Raw genomic sequence first — 19,948 nt, 5'->3', positions numbered from 1 at the left:
AGCTGGTCAGACGCTGGTTGTAGATGCCGATTGCTTCGCCGTAATCAATTATCAGTGGGTGGAATTGCTGCACATTCGCCTTGGTTGGAGGTGCTTTGCAAAACTAGCCCGATTTGGACAACCTCTCTGGGATGATTAGGGGACAGGAGGGGGGTTAAGACTGATTGCCGTGCCCTTTTTGCCAAGCTATTCTGGCCTTGCTGAGTGCGTGCCTTCCCCTCCGCATCGATCCATCGACCCGCTCTCCAGTAAAACGTCCAAAAAGGTGAAGCTCCTCTGCGCAAACTGCACACGCGTCTGCCGACTAACAATCTTGTTGATTTTTGATGACAAGATGGATGCGTCCGGTGCGAGCGCTCCCCGGGTCAACAATAGCCCGGGCAGGACGGCCATTGAAGGGGGGGCCTTTGTAGCCTTTGTGACAGCGCCGCAATCAAGCCCCACGTAATTGGAATTGAGCTGCTCGTCCGCATGACCGTGCGCAGTGCAGGAGGTGCTGAGATAAACGACTGCTGTTGTTCGCGGGGTAATAGGGAGCAAGCTGAAAGCGGTGGGGTCAAAGGGCAAAATGCAAGAGTTAAGTGCGGATTTGCTTGAAATTGGTTAATGAAGGCGTCTTTTGTATGAAAATGCTTCCTGCAATAACATTTGTATACTATGTTTGCGACCATTTGTAAAACACTGTACAAACAACAAGCTAAATTAGCCAATGGCATTTATACTCGCTGATATTCCTCTTTCCTTTAATATTCAACCAGGCATTTATGAATTGAATGAGAAATTGAATGTAAGCCGACCCACAAACCCAAAAGCAGTGGCAGGCGTGAGCTGTAAATACAGGAATGGGTTGGAAAAAAAAGAGAAAAAGTTGTGCACAGTTGACTGCCCAAGGTGGAAACAAGCGTGAGGAACGTGGGGTGTGGAGAAGGCGGCCATGACAGCTGTGCTCTGTATGTGAGGCTTGTGTTGATGCAGAGGAGTTCTATAGGCGATGGGAATGGGAAATTGCATTGTGGCGTTGAGGAGAAAGGAGGATTGGGGTGAGGACTGACGCCTTTGATTGACCCGAGAAATCTAAACTGATTCGAGGATTCCAACAAGCTAAATTAGCCAAGTGCGGCACATACTGCCGCAAGTGCTGTGTGATCAATTTCCAGCTTTGACAGTTGCTGCAAGAATCTTCCCACTGGTTACGACTTTTTACACTTAAAGGGATATTTCAGGATTTTTGACACGGGGACTCATTTCCTAGTTATCCAGAGCGTGTCTCAAGTGTGTCAGGCAAATCACTTATAACACCAGACTGACGATATAATTGTTTGTGCCGATAGAATCATTTTTGAAATATTACTGACCTTGCATCACATGAATGATCGCATTTTGAGGGACTATTTTCTAGCAGATCACTCCGCCGCCGCGTAGCTTATACAACCACGAAGCTGATGCTGCTCAAATATAAGTTATTTTAAATGCAAAATGGTTAAAATGACTCTATCGACACAGACATTTATATGGTTAGTCTGGCGTTATAAGTGATTTGCCTCAGGTGCACTGTGGAGCGGTTCAGACTGTTTTTAATACAGGCGAGCTGATATCCTAGAAATGCGCTAGCCTTGCATTAGCCTAGCGCCACGAAACTCTTCAAACATAAGAACTGCATGAATTACAAAAAAAAATATCTCCAGAAATCAGCAACACTCTGGATAACTAGGAAATGAGGCCCTATGTCAAAAATCCTGAAATATCCCTTTAACTGTCCTAAAACCAGCAAAAATGTGATAATCCCAGCAACTACTGAAGTCTCTTGTGTCTGATTTTGAATGCCACTTTGAGAACCACTTGTACAAACTCAAATCCCACAGAAACTTGCCTTTCCCTATTAATCAGTACACTCAAGATTTTCTATGTGTTTGTGAGACAACATGATTACTTGGTCGACACGCAGGCAGCCCTGTACATGTCGCTGTAATGCATATCTTTGAGTCTGTGACGGCGGCAGCTCTTTCGTCGATGTTACCGCTCAAAAAAAATAAAAAAATGAATGGATGGTTTCAGATTATGTCTTTTATGCGTCGCGAGGAAATTCATCTTCTCTCCTTCCTACTCAGCTCGACGCACACGTGTGTAATCCACCCCGGCTTTAGAAACGCAGATTAGAGAACTGTTCTGAAATCTGCTCCCGTCTTATATGGCTTATGAAGGAATTCAATAATAAATGTGTGCATAGATTTGGGTTAAATTGAATGCATGTTCGGCGAGCATCCGCAGTTTGGTGAATGGGAAATGTGATTTGAAGAATATATATATAGTTTTTTTTTTTAAAACAAGCAAGCTTCTGTTAAATTTCCTTACGTTTAGCAGGAATTAGCATCTGTATACAACTACACCTTCAAGTCCTCTCACTCTTTGAAGGAAAAAAAAAATGGAATTGCATCGCTTTCTTGCTTTGCTGAACTGCATTCCCAAGCAATTTTTAATCAAAGGCAATTTAATTAACTTGGAGCCCTTCCTGCTTTCCCTCTGGCTTTGATGCATTTAAAATGACATAAGAAATGATTGGCTATTTCCAGGGAACAGAAGTGCAATGGAAAAGATGCTAAGTGAATGTGTCTACAGCGGGAACCTCAAATGCACCTGAGCTGTTGAATGTGATGAGGAAACCTGGGGGGGAAGCTGGAACAATCATTAAAAGATTTAGAGAAATCCAAGCAAAACAAATGTGTATTTTAGTTTTTTCAGTTCCCAGATGAAAAGGACTTTTTAATTCACTGTCATACTACTTTTTAGGGAAAATGCTCCAAACATTATTACTAAAGTACACAATGGTAAAGAAATCCTTAACAATCTGGACATAAAAGATATAGGATTGTGTTATTATTTGCTAAGTAAATTCTTGGAATCGGCATAAAACAAGGGATTTTAAAAGGCACTGTGAATAGTCTATTGCAGATAAAAATGTATATTCTCCATTAAAACATAAAACAAACAATGTATGTCTGATTATATGAGTATAAGACCACAGAGGATATCATGTGGACTCAAGGCTTTGTAAATAGAACCGCACAAAAACACTAAAGGGCCTTTGCAAGAATCACCTTCGCGGGGGACCATCCAGGTGTGTGCGCTCTCCACTCTCTTTTTTTCTTTTTTTTACTGTGTGACAGCTGCCATAACTCCCCAGGCGCTCCTCTTCACCCCCCTCTTTTCTCCCTTACCCCACAGAAAGAAAGCTATTCCCTTCACAGACACATTAAAGTTCAAGGTCTGGCACATGATAAAGGTATAGGACTCTTCACGTGTGACAGTCTGGGTAACAAACGGTGGCGGAAAAGCACTTCTGAATCCTGGTTGTGCTCTCTAGAAATGAGCTTTTAAGTATTCCGAGATGAGTCGTTTAGATCGCAATAAAGACAAGTGAACATGTAATGAATAATGCAGAGAGAGATGATTGTGTCAAGAATATATGGTGTCTTAAGTTAAGTCTTTTCCTGGGGGCTGGTAAAAAAAAAAAAAAAAGCAGGATAAAAGAAGCCCACGCCTTTGCAAAAAAAACACAACAGATTTTTTATTCCTTCACTGGAGCCACTTCAAAGGCGTTGCGTTAGCGGAGAATGGTCCTAAATGAAAATCAGTGAGACAAACAGAGCTATTAGAGCTTCGGAGGAGGGCTAAAACGGCATGAAGAGGAGGGAAGTGGGGTTGTTCATGAGAAGCTTTTAGAGGCGTGTACAAGGAGGGGAAGTGTGGGTGATAGTAGACGAAGAGATTTGCATTGCGGTTCTTTCAGTAAAGCCGTATCTTAAACTATTTGTCCCAAAATTAATTCACTTTTAAATCTACTGTACATTTCTCAACTCCGCCTATAACTCAGCCATCATTCACTTTCCAGTAAATATCGCTGGCAGATAAACAGAGCGTATGAAGCCATCAACATCTGAGGCATGCACCGGTGGCTTTGACAGAACGCTGTATCTGTTCATATTGTATGTCCTCAACGCTCCTCAACGCGCCCAACGCAACACTGCTGCCAGGATGCTTCTGTCAGAGAGCGTGTCTTTATACAGCAACATGAAAGCAACTGGGCTGGAAGGTTTTAGTGAGTTGCGATTCACCAAGCGCTAAGCCTGGCACAACATGATCCACTTTACAATGTGAATAAATAAAAACTTGGAACTTTGGATTGTGGTGCTTGTTTCAAGAGCTGCCTCCTGTGAGTAAATAATCAAACAACTGGATCCAAGCCACTGAAATCGGTCCCGTTGAGAACCAGTGGGCCTAAAGAGTGGAGTCAAGAGGTTGTCATTGTTGGATAAAAAGAAAAATGAGCTTGGAGGTGTTTCCCAAGAACCTTTCGTCAACATTAAAGGGGCTAGATGCAAGTTTGCCATTTTATACTCACTACTGCCACCTCAGGCCATACGTGTAACTGCACCTTCTATATTAAGCTCGTGCATGACCCGAATTAACACCTTTTTGAGTGACAGTGCATGATTTTAGAGGCAGTTGTGGTGAACAGGTCTGAGCTCATTCTACACATTAGGACATGGCTGGAACATGTAGGGGGAGGAAAATACTTAATTTGAACATTTTTAAACTCTGTATAGTCCCTTTAACTGAGTTTCTTAAATATGTTATACTTACACAGTTGTCTTATTCCTTTTCTATTCTTTCTGTGGTGTTGTTTGTGTAAGATTGGTCTATTTACAGCCATGCACCCTTTTACTTCGATATTCTAAATGCCATCTCGGTGTATTACATAGCCAGCTCTTACTCATAGCAAATAGCCTGTCACAGCCCTCCATTTGTGCAGACTTATACATAAGATTACAGTGGCAGTGACGTTAAGCGGCGGTGTGTATGGTTGGGGGGCAGGTGCGTCTGTGTTGGTAAAAGCTTTTCGTCCCAATTCATCAAATGCCATTGCTGTAAAGGTCAGCCTTCGTCACGCTTGAGATAAAACAATGCAAGCCTCGTCTCATCTGCCATCTCCCTAAAGGCGCCGCGGCCGATTCTTCTTCTGTGGGATTTGGTATCTATACAGGGCTTACCTCCTGCTTACTGCTCATCGCCTCCCCCTTGAGGTTTTCTTTATTAAGCAAGCTGTCCACACGTTCTCATCGGTGTGTGTGTGTGTGCGTACAGCCGGGGCCTAAAAGGTTTTGTGTGTTCCTTTGACGGATGGTGTGTGACAAGTCTGTGGAGTCAGCCCTTTGGTGGGTTCCAGTGGGGCTGGAAGATGCCCTTGTCCCTTTTTATTTTACAGCGTATCTTTTTACTCACGGGGCGATGCTTCTCCCCCCTCCACTCCCCTGCATATGTGGCCTCCGACTGTAGCTCCTGGCCCGCGCTGATCGATTGACAGTTTGACTTTGAAACTAGATAAAACATCCTCTTCCCGCCACGTTTGCAAGCTCGCGGCGACAAGTGTGACTTTTGGGCCATGATCCATCACTTGTGTACACTGTAGATAGCGTGTTCAATCTTACTGTAAAGTCGCAGCGCTGTGTTGACAACTCAAGAAGAAGAACAAAAAAGATGAAAAGCCTTTTGGAAATAAAAGGCAGAGACCAAGTAGGTTTTTGTGAAGCTGGGGAATGAAACTTCACAGTGAAAGGGTTTTTGCATAACACTGAGCTGTCACAACTTGGCGATTGTTCATAATGAATGAGCCGGAGCAGCGAGTATCGACTATGGTGTCTGACAAACGAGAAACACAGATGTGATGTTGGGAGGGCGACCAGACACGCTCAATGTATCAGAGCATCCAGATATTTCAAACAGGACAAATGAGAAAGACAGGCTCACTCTGTTAAACTATTAACGGTTTGAGTTTGAAAAGCAACGATTATACTGAATATCAAGCAGAACATAATGCAGTGCTGTCTTAAACTGTAGTTTGCTCAGTGTTGTTGTTGTTTTTTTCTTACACTGCAAAAAGTACCCTACTAAAAACAAGGAAAACAATCTTGTCTTGTTTTAAGGAAAATATTCTGCCAATGGGGTAAGCATTTTTTTCTTGCTAAGAATTCTTATTTCTAGAATATTTTTCTTATCATAAAACAAGAAAGAAACACTAAATTTAAGCAAATAAATAGCTAGAATTAAGCAAAATGTCCTCAGAAAATGGAATAATTTAAGGAAAACATTCTTATTTAGGGAAAAATTGTGGGGTATTTTACTTAAATGTTGCTTGATTTAAGTAAAATGTTATAAATTACACACATTTTTGAGCAAAATGTTCTTAATAAATACTAATATTTAAAGAAAATATTGCCCGCGCCTGATATAAGAACTTATTTCTTAAAGTAAGACATTTTTTACTTTCTTAGAATCCACTTTTTGCAGTGGACTTCTTCTTACTCCAACGCAAAGCATGCACAATAGGCTCCAGCTAGACTCTCCTGGCCTTGAACCTGGCAGATTTGAAGATATGTTGAGGGATTGGCAAAATGCAAAAGTAGGAAAAGTATTCCTATGTGAACGATAAACTGCACCACATCTGACCAACCATCTCACAACCACATCTGCAAAATAGTACAACCATAAACCCAATAAATTAGCATTATCCACAATCCCATCCTTCATTCCCACAGCCACAAATAAAATGTGTTTTTCTGTTACGGTCAAACCCCAGGTAAACATTCTGCATGCGCTTTACCCTCGACATACTTGCCCTGTTTGCTCCCTGCTCCCTCTGTCCCGGTGGCAGCCGCCGAGGCCTCTGGCTGGAGAGAAGCGAAGCCAAGAATCTGTCTGGCCACACAGTGTAAACTATGTGTTTACAGCAGGGTCACTGTGGGCATGCTCAGTTCGGGCTCACCTGCTCGTGCTGATAAAGGACCTTGTTGTGTGGACAGACAGCCGCGAAGCCAAATAAAAATGTTTCATCAAACGACTGGCGTGTGCAGTGGGTTCACAAAGTTTGCCGTCCTGTTTTGATTATTTCTGTTTTATTATGCAGCGGGCCTGATTCCACAATAACGCAAATGTTATGTTATGTTGGTCGAATAGAGTTTAAAATCTTCAATAAGAGACTTTACTGTAACAACATAGGAACAAATACTTTCTGAATCCCCTGTAAGCCTCGACGTTACGAAATCACATCGTCTGGCATCATCTGCAGTACATCGTCTTATCATCCAGCGCAAATCCACAGTAGATTTGTAAATATTTTAGAGGTCAAGCTCGCTCTTGGTCCAAAGAGAGCGGGGCCTTTCGATCGGCTCGCGTCTCTGCCCCTCTTTCTGTTTTTCTCGCCGCTTACTGCCTGCTGTGTGCTCAAACATTTATAGAGCCAAGAAAGCTGTATTATGCGGTCATGAATTTATGCATGCTTTCCCTGGGTTGACGTACTGTCGATGCCACGGCCGCTGCCTCCCTCGTAACAAGCCCCTCCTAATGGTTTGCCTGATTAAATCCTGCTCCGGGTTTTTGCCGGAACAACACCGGTGCCGCTGTAATGTTACATAACGGCTTCAGGTCCCCGCCGCCGCACGCATCTCTCTTTTGCTTCGGAAAAAAAAAAGCACCTACATGCACTCTCTTTTGTTCCGTCTTTCATCCTCCTTTCTGCTTCCTTTTCCCCCCCATTGTCCTCTTTGCCATTCACCAGGGGAGTCTTGCCATGCTCTAAATAACTTTATTGACATTTGAATTGGATGAGGATCACAGTAATTATCATGCCTTCCTGCTTGCTGGCTGGGAGTCAATGCAGCCACAGAAAATGTATCTCGAAACACTGGCGAAAAGCGACCAGTCAGAAACGCACGATCGTACATTTGTTCGGCTTAACAGGTCAAAAATGGCGATCTATTGCGGAGTCCTGACCGCGAGCTGAGTGTAGTAATTGTAATCGTCTGAGAAATTGCCACCAGACTTTTTTAGTTACAACCGTGCAGCCTTAGCAGACGGTGTAGCTGCAAAACCAGCACTGTAGTATCCTGCCATATGGTCCCCGGGCGCGTGGTGGAAACATGTGAATAATGCTTTAAGGCGGGAATGGCCGTGATTTCGCGAAGCGCCTCATTGTTTGCGCGGACAGATCACCATGGCGACAATTCTTGAGGCTCCTCGGCATCGGCGCGATTCCACTCCTAAAATAATGACACCCAGCTCTCTGTCCGATTTGGATCATCTCGGTTATGTCACGCGGGGCTAAAAATACTTCACAGTTCGGATGAGTAAGAGGGTTTTTTTTTTTGAGTGTGTGAGTGTGTGTGAGTGTGTGTGTGTGTGTTAACGGCCAATGGGACGTCTTGAGCCCGGCAGGTGTTCTGGCGAGAGGCGAACAAGACACAGAGTTGAGCCAAGAACCAATTTCCGACCACCAAAAAAAAAATACGGGTTTCTGTAAAGCTTTCATTTGAGTGGGGGAAAAAAAAAAAAAATTGGCGCTCGGTTTCTTTGCATAAACTTGGGCAGCTGTGAGCGGTTTATGAGTTTTTCTTTTAATTAAGTGTATGGGTTACGTATAGTGTTGTGAAAAAGCTGTAAAACTACGCAGGGGGGGGGGGGTCTGACTGTGTGCCTCATGGAAAGCATGGAAAACTGCCTTAAGCTAGTTGCTCAAATTTCTAATCGTTAATCTGCAATAAAGGGCTAAGGAAGCAATTTAATAGTTTAACAAATCGCCCTATTACCAGATTTTTAAGCAATGCAGAGAGATAATTGCATCTTTTACTTTCTCCGTGGTAATTGCTTGTTAGTTTGCGGTTGAGAGGGGATAGATGCCAAACGAGGGGGATAAAATGCGATATTTGACAACTGTCTTTCATCATCTATAGTATCATATCGCGATAATAACAATCCGTTCTTTTGTCTAACTGCAAAACAACAACGAATCCAATCATTATTTGTGGGCTGAAAATGTTACACCGAATCCCTTTCTTCTGTAAACAACTTTACCTTGGAGCTGCTAATGATTTCTCAAACCAATCTGTTACACGCTCGCTAAACTACAGACAGAACCGTGCGTGCCGCCTTATATAATACGGCCTTCTGAACGGAAAGATGGATTTATTTGCCCAAGACAAACACTTCCCACATTTGTCACAAAATAAATCCAAGAAGTGACTTTGCCCAGGCTCGCTCCGTCGATAACGCGCTCACAGTCACTTTATATGCCAGTCTGAGTGATATTGGCCTGTTTGGAAAGGGCTCGGTGTAAATAGACACCGCTCGCTGCGTTCAAAGTCACTATCATTTTATTCTTGACATCGGGGAGGGGGGGGGGAGAGGGAGAACGCAGCGTGTCCCCGAATCCAAGGCTGTCCAAAAGGAGGGGAGCGATACAATCTTTTTACTGGCACGGGCTCAGCGGCCGCACGGGCGAGAGGGACGACGAGGCCGGCCAAGTTTGGGGAAATTAACAAAGGAAAGGTTATTGTAGGAGCTGACGCCGTTTTTTTCAAAGGGAGTTTGATCTATGGCTTGGCGTGGGGTAGGCCTGTTCGTACGAGAGGTTTGACACAATCATGTAAATGTAAACAAAAGGACGATCATTGTTTGCTGAGTTGTTGTGTGGCTGAGCTGAAACCATAGACTGTATATATAAATGGACGGCTTCTGCTCACTCCTCCCCGTTTACCATAATGACTACGGCCGTGGGGGAAGTCATGGCGGATTTACAGACTCCCCCTCCCCAGCTCTGACGAAGCATGTTCCTAAAAAGGGCATGCGGGCGGGATCTTCACCGTAGACTCGGCCCTTGCATGACGTGGAGCTCGCGCTGCTCCGATGCTAACAGTCCGGCCCTCATTAAGTACGAGATTTCTAAAATTCTTCTTACGAAAACCAGCCTGGCTTCTTAAATTGTGACTAACCCAGCGTTATCTCAGGAGGAATATCTAGCCTAGTCTAGTGTTGAAAAAAATTGAAACCAGGCGTTACAGTTGTTTTTAAAGGGGCTAGATGCAAGTTAACCATTTTGTACTCACTACTGCCACCTCAGGTCATACGTGTAACTGCACCTTCTATATTAAGTGCGTGCATGAAGGCAATTCGGCCCCGAAGTGACACCTTTTTGAGTGACAGTGCAGGATTTTAGAGGCGGTGAACAGGTCTGTGCTCATTCTACACCTTAGGACAGGGGTAGGCAACGTCAGGCCCGGGGGCTAAATCCGGCCCTCCAGCATGGAACCTTTGGCCCTCAAGATGATTGTGAGAAATAACTTCATACAAATCAGAGGTAGTTTTACCGTTGTAGAGTTTAACCTCTTAACCCCTGCCTTAACCAAGCACATTTTCTCCAGTTTTCCTTTACCCAAATCTAAAAAGCCTATCAACTGGAGCTTACAGCCTATAGGAGTAACACTTCATTTGAAAGCTAAGACCGTCAAAACTGATCTACAATTTTTCCTCAGGTTGCCGCTGCATTGACCTTTTGATTAATTTTTTTCCAAGAAGCTTTTAAGATCTGGGAAAGATTGAACTGGAGAAAATGTGTTCGCTTAAGGGGCTAAGTACTGGAAAAATATGAAAAATACTGTCAATTACTTAAAAAATTCCAAACAGAACACCAAATGAGGTCATATATTATGCACAGCACTGGCATTTGTGAGCTTTACTTTTGGCTAAAATTGTCAGGTTCGGCCCTTGGTCTTTTTACAATAAAGAAAATCGCCCCCCGAGCAAACTTGCCTACCCCTGCCTTAGGACATTGTTGGCACATTTAGGGGGAAGGAAATTAGATCATTTTACCATTTTTAAACTCCGTATAGTCCCTTTAAAGGGGCTAGACCAGGGGTGCCCAAACTTTTTGTCTCCGAGGGCCAAAATGAAAAAGTGCCTGTGAGTCGCGGGCCAAACACGGCGATGACAAGCACGAAAAACACATATAACTGCAAATTATAAAGTTACTTTATTATTATTTATTTACTTTTTATTTTTTCAATAGCCTACATTTGCATTTGATTCTATCTATGCAAATAACATGCTGTATCAAAACAAATGGTAACAATGGCAAAAGCATAATGTTAATAAAAGAAAATCAACCATTGTAGCAATTTAGTGCAAAAAAAACAAAAACCTGTATCTACAGCACCTTATTCGTTAACTCAAAGAAAATGACACATTAGATTATTTTGAAAGTGTAAGTTCAGCATCAATTCTTTCATAAGTCAATTTTTAACATATACTGTTGTCGATGTCAACAACTTTTGCAATAAAAGTTGGAAAACTGTGAAAGTTGATGCTACAACGCATTGATAAATACCAAGACACCACAACAGAGTTTCCTTAACTTTGCGAAAGGAGTGAAACAGTGCCCCCAATTTGACGCTGGTGGCCAAAAAGTGTACTGCATCCATATTTACCATTGAGAATGAATGGAAGAGAGTTAACCAGATGCAGCGCAAAAGTAGGTCACCCTCTGGCGGGCCAACAGAATTGTTTCGGCGGGCCAAATTTGGCCCGCGGGCCCCACTTTGGGCACCCCTGGGCGAGACGCAAGTTAGCCATTTTATACTCACTACTGCCACCTCAGGTCATATGTGTAACTGCACCTTCGTGCATGACGGCACTTCAGGCCGAAGCAACACCGTTTTTAGTGACAGTGCAGGATTTTAGAGGCAGTTGTGGTGAACAGGTCTGGGCTCATTCTACACATTAGGACATTGTTGGAACATGTAGGGGGAGGAAAATACTTAATTTTAACATTTTTAAACTCCGTATAGTCCCTTTAAGGTGTCTAAACTCCAATGCTTTTCAATGGGGCACAAGCAGCGATATGGAGGTACTACAGCAATGGCGGCCTCCAGTGTCGTGGGCATAAAGCAGAGCAGCCAGCCGCCATTGGCTAAAACATGTGTCTGTAAGTAACGGTAGTAAAGGAATAGACAAGAAAATGAGTATGTTTTGCTAATTGCGACCATTGAAACTGTGCAGAAGAAGAAGTACGGAAAAAAAAGGTATTGTACGTATAGGGAAATTAACTCAAAAGGTCAGGCCAGGGCTTCCGCTTGTCCGTCACCGCCTTCCGCTAACTTCGGTTTGCGAGCAATTAGGCTGTGACACGAGGCGAGCGATAACAATAAGTGGAGGAAATTGAGGGATTGTGAGTGCGCGTCTCTGGGCTCGACGTTGGTTTAGTTAATGACTGGTGCATATGTCGGGCCGTGCAGCTGTGCAGTTACAATCAGCCCCGCCAGCCGAAGGGGAGGGGAGAGAAAGGCAGACACGCTGAGAAAAGTATTAAGCCTCAAATTCCCCACACAAAAAAAAAAAAAAAATTGAAGAGAGAGCTTTCTCCCGAAGTGGAGGCGGTGAGATACAGGATTTTGAGCGCTATAAACACGAGAGAGACATCCGGAGGGAATGGGGAGAGAAATAGAAGTTGCCAAGATAGTTCCCATTCTTCTCATCCTCCCTCAACTAGCTGAAGCCCAAATGGTCGCGGTCCAAAATCGTTGCGCTCAGCTGCCTTCCTGGAAAGTCTTGTCAATAGAAAGAATGAGGACAAAATAACTAAGAAATGCTGCTGCTCCGGACAAAGGGACGGGAAAGCGACGCTGGGCTGCTCCGCTCTTTGCCGCCTCCAAAGGTTTATTGAATTAGACATTAACATATTTTCAATACCGCCTCTTTTCACCTGCACTTCCTTTTTGACTTTGGCTTTTCACCCCCGGCCCGTCCTGGCTGGCGTTCCATCAGCGGCCCGGTTTAAGCCTCTTTAAAAGCCGCTGCTAAAGAGCTTTAAGGCAGAATGTGTGTAGAAAGCACTTTTTTGGGGGGGGAACAGGATCACAGGCGGGATAGAAATAGGTAGAGAGAGGAGCTGAGGACAAGACACTGACCTTGAGTTGTCAAAAGCTTCTACGATGTCACAAAACAGCCATTGTAACTTGGCGCCCAGGCAAGGACAGACGTTTACAGTGGATTGGTTATTGTGCACAAAGTCTGTGGAGAGAAAGTACACAGGTGTAAAAAAAAAAAAAGAAAAAAAATTAACTGGCGTATAACTTGTGTCATTTGCCAAGTTTGGAACAAGTTACTAATGTTTTTTTTCTTCTCTGTGTTTCTGCAGGCAAACTCGTGAGCAGGAAACCCCTCCGGACTTCTTCTACTTCTCTGACTTTGAGAGGCACAACGCTGAGATCGCTGCTTTTCATCTGGACAAGTAAGTTGACTGTGCACACTGCTACGGTAGTGGATGCCACTCTACTATGGCAAACAAAACATTCTAAATAAAAAGAACACTTGCACATTGCCATGTGTATGTAATGCAATAAGTGAAGAGTTATTGAAACTAAATGTCTACAGAGTAACTACAGAGATTGTCCAGATCCCGAAATGTGACAGTTGAGTTGGTGAACTGCAATGGTCTTCTTCATCTCCTCGGAGCACACAGCTCTCGCGGCCCTCAACATTAACATCCTGCAGCGTTTTGGTTCCTCTCTGATTGCCAAATTGCCTCTTCGCTCATTAACCTCAGGGGGATGGAAAACCTGTTCAGCTCTGAGCGCAAAGGGCAAAACAGTTTTACTGCAATAAGAAATGTGTTTGTTTTAATACAATGCTTCCCATATTTTATGCAAATGGAAAGACTTGATAATATAATGTTGCTTGAGAACTTAATGAGTGACCACCACATTCAATATAGAAATGTCTTGATTGCTCACTGATAAATCAGTGTATTGCTGGGTGTCTGGGTGTCTGTGTACTGTATGAATGGAGTCAGTAGCACACACCATTTCTCCCTGTGCTTGAGCGCCTTGCTGTTCTCAGATTGCCTGTGTGGTTATTGGTACATGTGCTCCTCTTTTGTATTTGTGTCCTTCTGCGCAGCATGACTCGTGTGCAGAAAAGGCACTGGGCTCTGAGGCCATGAGTCATAGAGAATGAATGCTGGACTCCAGCAGCCTCTGACTGAACAATAGTGCAGGCTTCCTGCTTAGCTAACTGCAGACACTGGCTTTACAAGGCCACACTTTAGGCCACAGCCGCCTGTTTGCACTGACTTCATAAAAAGTGTGTTTGGCTGGACTGCTCCTGATGGCCTGTTGTTTTATCAGCTCTGGTTTTGTGCTGTAGCGGAGCTGGTGTTAGTGTTGAAGGTGAAGCTGAGGTCACACACGTGTGCTTCACACTGATACAGATGTGCTTCTGCTCTTCCTTCAGGCACAATGACACACTTCAACTGCACTACAGCCTTTTCTTCAACAGTCTGTCCCACATCTGCTCGTCCTGCTCCAGGAGCATATGTGTGGGTTAAGAGGAAGCAGAGAAAACCAAAGGCATGAAAGGCCCTGTGCCCATTCTAAATATAAGCCACGTTGGGTTTGCCAAAAGCACTGCTTTATTTTTTCCCTTATTTTGTCTGTTCTAAATTAGTGGCTGGCTACAGAGCTGCTGCTGGTGCAGAGGCTTAGGCTACAGTGCCTCCCAGGGGGCCGCAGACATATCAGGCTCTGTTAAAATGCCATTCGCAAAGCCTTGTGTGCACGTACACACTGCACTGTCTTCTCCAATACAAGCGACATCGCATCATTAATTATGTGATTGGATTTAAATGGGGAGTGCATTTGGTATTGCTGCATTAGGCAGAAAAGAGACCTCTGCACATGCTGCGTTACAAGGCTCCACTCGTCCAAAAAATATCCCTCCATCCTCTTCCTTCATGGGGAGTGAGACTGTCCCCTCACTGAGACTGTCCCGACTGTCCCCTCGCTGAGACTGTCCCTTTGTCCCTTCTCTGAGACTGTGCCATCCCTGAGACTGTCCCCTCACTTAGACTGTCCAGACTGTCCCCTCGCTGAGACAGTCCGATCCCTGAGACTGTCAGAGACCGTCCCCTCCCTGAGCCACCACCAGCAGTGCGACCTAAGTCCACGGGACAGGGGTCGAACAGAGAGTTTTAGGAGGGTAAAGGATGTTGGCTGTCCTGTTCTTGTTAGCATGGCTGTTAGTGCTGACCCCGCACGGCAAACAGCACTCTCTGATGTCTCTGTGTCCATCCGTCTGTCTCCTCTTCTCTGTGTCTGTCTGTTTGATGCTCCTCCTCACCTGCTCCTGTGTCCCTCTGCTGTCAGCTTTCATCTTGTGCGTCCATCCGTCCTCTCTCTTCTGTCTCTGTGCCCGCGGGCCGTGGCCATTAGGGGCTGTCAGGGTGATCAATTTTTAAAGAGGCCGCGGTGATGTTCGATCTCGGTGGTGCTCAACACAAGAGTTCAGCACGCAAACAGCACGTGGGGCACGAAGCACATTCAAAGTGGAAAAACATCAATATAAAACTGTATTGAAGCATTATTATAAACTACATTCAAGTTTTAATGTAGACACTCTGGGCTTGAATCACAGCTGATGGTGTTCAGTGGCATGAGAGTGCCCTCTGGTGGCAGATGCCTGTACTTTACCCATCCACATTATATTTTCAAGCATGCCCCAGTGGCCTAATGGATAAGGCACTGGCCTCCTAAGCCAGGGATTGTGGGTTCGAGTCCCATCTGGGGTGGGCTCCCTTTTTCAGTGAAGGAGAAACTAATCACTTCTTTAACTCGCCGTAAAATACCTGAATACTGTAAATGCCTGGTAGAGGGTTTAAAAAACACAATACTTACTCTGTGTCTAGGATCTTGGACTTCCGTCGTGTGCCTCCTGTGGCGGGCCGACTGGTCAACATGACGAAGGAGATCCGTGATGTGACCCGGGACAAAAAACTCTGGAAGACGTTCTTCATATCACCAGGTATCTGACAAATCAAGTGACTACATCAGCTACATTGTAGAGAGTTCATCTTTAAGGGCTTATTGTTTTGAGGTTCGATATATTTCTTAACTCCCCCCACTCACTTTTACCTTACTATTTTTCTTGAATCTTCAATTGCATTATTGCATTTAGCGATATATGGCAAAAATATTTGACAAAAGGTGAATGATGCATAATATGTGACCTTTTAGAGCTTTCAAAGAGAAGAGCTTTATGTATAACTTTTAGTGCTTCCAACATGCTTCAGGTAATGCATAAAACAACAGGGGGGTCTGTTTTAGAATGTGGAGCATCCCGTGTCCTCAATATTCATTTGCACAAGATTAGTTTTATCAGGGGACTCTGGGGCCAAAACATGACAGTTCATAAGCTTTGCAACTTTTTACTTTGCATATTATATATGGAATATCCTCACAGGATTAAAAGTACTGTGGATCTCAGCAATTAATACAAAAAGCCTGGGCCAGTGTAATATCATCTATCTTAAAATGCGTCCCAAACGGGCGTATCATCTAATAGCAGTATTTATCACGGAGTACTTTTTTAGAACGCGTCTTTCCTCTCATTTATAAAGAACGTCTGTGTCTTTGCTTATGCAGCCAATAATGTGTGTTTCTACGGCGAGTGCTCCTACTACTGCTCCACTGAGCACGCTCTGTGCGGCAAGCCCGACCAGATCGAGGGCTCTCTGGCCGCTTTCCTCCCGGACCTCGCCCTGGCCAAACGGAAGACCTGGAGGAACCCGTGGAGGCGCTCGTATCACAAGCGCAAGAAGGCAGAGTGAGTGAACAGACATGCACTGGGCTAGTCAGACAAACTTTTTAGACAAAGAAAAGCCTCATCTCTAAACTAAAACATGGCTAGATTAGACCAAGAAGACCTTTGCTGAAATCCTGGTCCTAAAATCTAATCTAATCAAACTTTTAGATGGGAGGTGGACCCTGACTACTGTGAAGAGGTAAAACAAACACCACCATATGATGGTGGGACAAGGCTGCTGGACATTATGGACATGACAATCTTCGACTTTCTGATGGGTAAGATGTCCATACAAACTTCTTCATCCAAAAGAAATGCTTATGTTACAAAATCACTATTGCAGGGAACATGGATCGTCACCACTACGAGACCTTTGAAAAGTTTGGGAACGAGACCTTCATAATTCACCTGGACAATGGGAGAGGCTTTGGGAAACACTCGCATGACGAGCTGTCCATTCTGGTGCCACTGACACAGTGCTGCAGGTGAGCAAACTGGGCTTGTTTATGCCTGAAAAGATGACATTTCAGGCTTTCATGTCTAATTCTTCAAGCAAATCTAAGCTAGTAGCCAAAAACATGCAGGTCAGGTTGGCCCACAAGGGCGGCGCGCTCCGTCGCTGCACCTCAGGACTAACCCAACACCTCAACGGAATTTTGTTGTACAATTGTACAATGACAAATATGGCGCTTACTTACGTACTTACTTACTTACTTAGAGTTTACAGCGTGATTTGGAGCTTGCTTCTAAGTCTAAAGCTAAATGCAAGAATGTTTGATGAACTGAACCTTGATTTTAAAACATATGTTACATATATGTTATATATAATAATATATCTGGTTTGAGTTTTATAGAATAACTTAACTCAGAGTCAAGGATCCTTGTGTTTCCAATGTTGTAATTGGCCAAAGCTTCCATTCTGCATTCAAGCTATTCTGGAACATTCCACGATAAACCTCATACTGTAATTTTGAAAAACATAGCTATCTCTTTCACTTGTGCTCATCAAAGCCAAGATGGCTATTTTTTCAGATGACACTTTATACCTTATCCTGTATATATTCTTAAGAGGCCAACTCGACTCCTAAAGTAGCATGCTGCAATATGAAGTTGATGATATATAGACTTTGGTTTTGCAGAACAGGGATATCACTGTGCTCTGTGGCCACTGACTTCTCCCCCCTGCTGCTCTCTTTCTGCAGAGTAAGGAAGTCGACCCACTTGCGTGTGCAGCTGCTGGCTAAAGAGGAATATAAGCTGTCCTCGCTAATGGCAGAATCCCTGTTGAGAGACCGCCTCAGCCCCATCCTCATCCAGCCCCACCTGGACGCCATGGACCGGAGACTGCGCCAGGTCATTTCACATTTCAATACAGTCTCCGAATGTATACTTTGTATTATTATATGGTCCATGGTAATGGTCAGAATAAGATGAAATAAAAAAGAAATCAGTTATGGGCTTAAGTACATAGATACACTTTCATATTTTAAGGGTACACTCTTTTCGTAGCACCGGCCTTGAGTGTGTTTAAATGAATAAAGATCCTCAGAGACATTGCGTGTTTATTGCTGACCTTACTGTAGCTCTCTCCTCCATTATTCATCCAGGTCTGATTTGGTGCTGTGCTCTGTGTCTCTAGGTGCTGAGGGTGCTGGCTGAATGCATTGAAAAGGAGGGCTACAGTTACGTGGTGGAGGATGACCTCCAGGGAGAGCCAGGCCCAGAGCCGGGCCACAGTGGCCCCCGCAGGAGGTAGCTGACTGTGGGGTCTGACAGCGCCAATTGAACTGAAGCCTGAGGGAATGAAGACTGGACGGAGCGCACCAGTTTGAACTGGACTCCCTTCCTCAGCACAGATGAGAGCATCAGTGCTGCGGCTCTCACAGGGACTGCTGTGCTGTCACCTGCCTGAGGTGAATACAAGCTGTCTGGACCTGCACGCCTGCTGGATAGGAACTACACAGTGCAACGACTCTATGTGCACTACTGCTTACAATGCAAAGAACTTTCTGCATTTGGGGATTGATCTTGGACTAAATGGCTCCAAAAGCACCTGGTCATGACACTAATGCGGGACAGTACCACAGCTGGCACTCACTGGCTCATCGCAACACGACAAACCATGCGAGTCTCACAAGAGGCCCCGCTGTGCTTCTTGTCCAGGACCCTGTGTTGAATTCAGTGAATTCTGGGGGACTTGTAAAGAACTGCTTCTTCTTTCTGCAGCTGAACTGTGTGTTTCAGGATGGTTTTGCCTAGTGTTTTGGGGTTGAACAGGGAGAAGGGGTTCCTGTTGTCTTAATAATCAAAACAATTATTTGTGGCAGAAGTGTCTTTTGTTCCTGAGCTGTTTCAGCTCATGGCATTGGTACTGGAAATGATATTATTTGATTGGAGTGCAGGCCTACTCCAGGATTTGTCTAATAATTTGCCCATAAATGTTCTGTGTCCTTGAAAGAGTATTTATTAAAATTCATATTTATTTAAAATTAATTAAGCAGCAGCATACAAGATTCAGTTAGAAAAAAAAAATCATCAATGCAAGACAGAGGTGTATTTCCTCATCTGTCCACAAGAGGGCAAAAGGGGCACGTGCTAAAGCAGCTGCCAGATTTGTGCCTCTTGAATCAATCCTACAGAACTCACCACTCAACAAATGTTTCACCCGCTTTAACACAGTATCGCAAACGGTCAAATGAGCACGTCTATGCCTTTGTTTACATCTCCTCTGTTACTAACTACTGTTTTCCTTTACGTTAACGGGAGAAGGTTTATGGCGCCAGAAGCCAGAAGAGTTTTTATATGATGATTTCTTTGTAATATATTTGATGTTGCTGTTGTGGAGAGATTATTTTCCAGGATGTATATTTCATTCATACCAGCTGAGAGCTTAACTGTTAATGTGGGCAGTTGGGTCTTTGGCTGAAAGTTAATATATATACTGTAGGAAAATCTAGTGCCTGTGCAATGATAGAAATACTTGAATGTCTGGATCCATTCCTCCCAGGTACGAGCTACAGAGACAGGCGGGGAATACATGTGTGTGTGTTTGCCGACCGCATCTGGACTCGCTCCGGTCTCCAGAGTCATGTGTCGATGCAGAGTGTGCGGGAGTGTGGCTGGATTCTTCACCGAGAACAGTAGATGAAGTGTTGTCAAAGTGAAAATGCTTCTTTTGTTTTAATTCAACTCATTGTTTCTGTGGATTTCCTCTTCCTTTTCTTTGCATCATGGTTAAAGTGCAATAAACAAAATGAGCTGAACTGTGGTTGTATTGTGTTTTTATGAACTTAAGCATCATGTTAATGGACTGTGTCTCAAAATCTAAAATAACACTATTATTGTTAGTAAGGAAACAATAGTACTGTGGATGAGACTGACCTCTGCTGGCCGAACATATGAGTTGCATTTTACAAGAAATATAATTCATTTGATTTAATAGCATTTGTTATATATTATTATCACCATTAATTTGAAGAGGCTGTTC

At 43.9% G+C, this 19,948-nt stretch overlaps 1 protein-coding gene across 1 annotated transcript in view; it reads left to right on the top strand.

Annotated features, from left to right (window-relative positions):
• The window catches only part of fam20cb (FAM20C golgi associated secretory pathway kinase b), a 56,385-nt gene extending 36,670 nt beyond the window's left edge, over positions 1–19,715 (top strand). The window contains exons 4-10 of the mRNA XM_079577622.1: positions 13,022–13,114; positions 15,566–15,681; positions 16,302–16,482; positions 16,630–16,739; positions 16,805–16,946; positions 17,664–17,814; positions 18,101–19,715. Of these exons, the coding sequence (XP_079433748.1) occupies positions 13,022–13,114; positions 15,566–15,681; positions 16,302–16,482; positions 16,630–16,739; positions 16,805–16,946; positions 17,664–17,814; positions 18,101–18,217 (910 nt within the window). The 3' untranslated portion in view covers positions 18,218–19,715. The remainder of the gene's footprint in view (positions 1–13,021; positions 13,115–15,565; positions 15,682–16,301; positions 16,483–16,629; positions 16,740–16,804; positions 16,947–17,663; positions 17,815–18,100) is intronic.
• Positions 19,716–19,948: the final 233 nt, after the last annotated feature.

Source organism: Gobius niger, assembly GCF_951799975.1.
Source record: "Gobius niger genome assembly, chromosome: 19".
Classification (NCBI taxonomy): Eukaryota; Metazoa; Chordata; class Actinopteri; order Gobiiformes; family Gobiidae; genus Gobius; species Gobius niger.
This window is presented reverse-complemented; position numbering and strand designations above follow the sequence as displayed.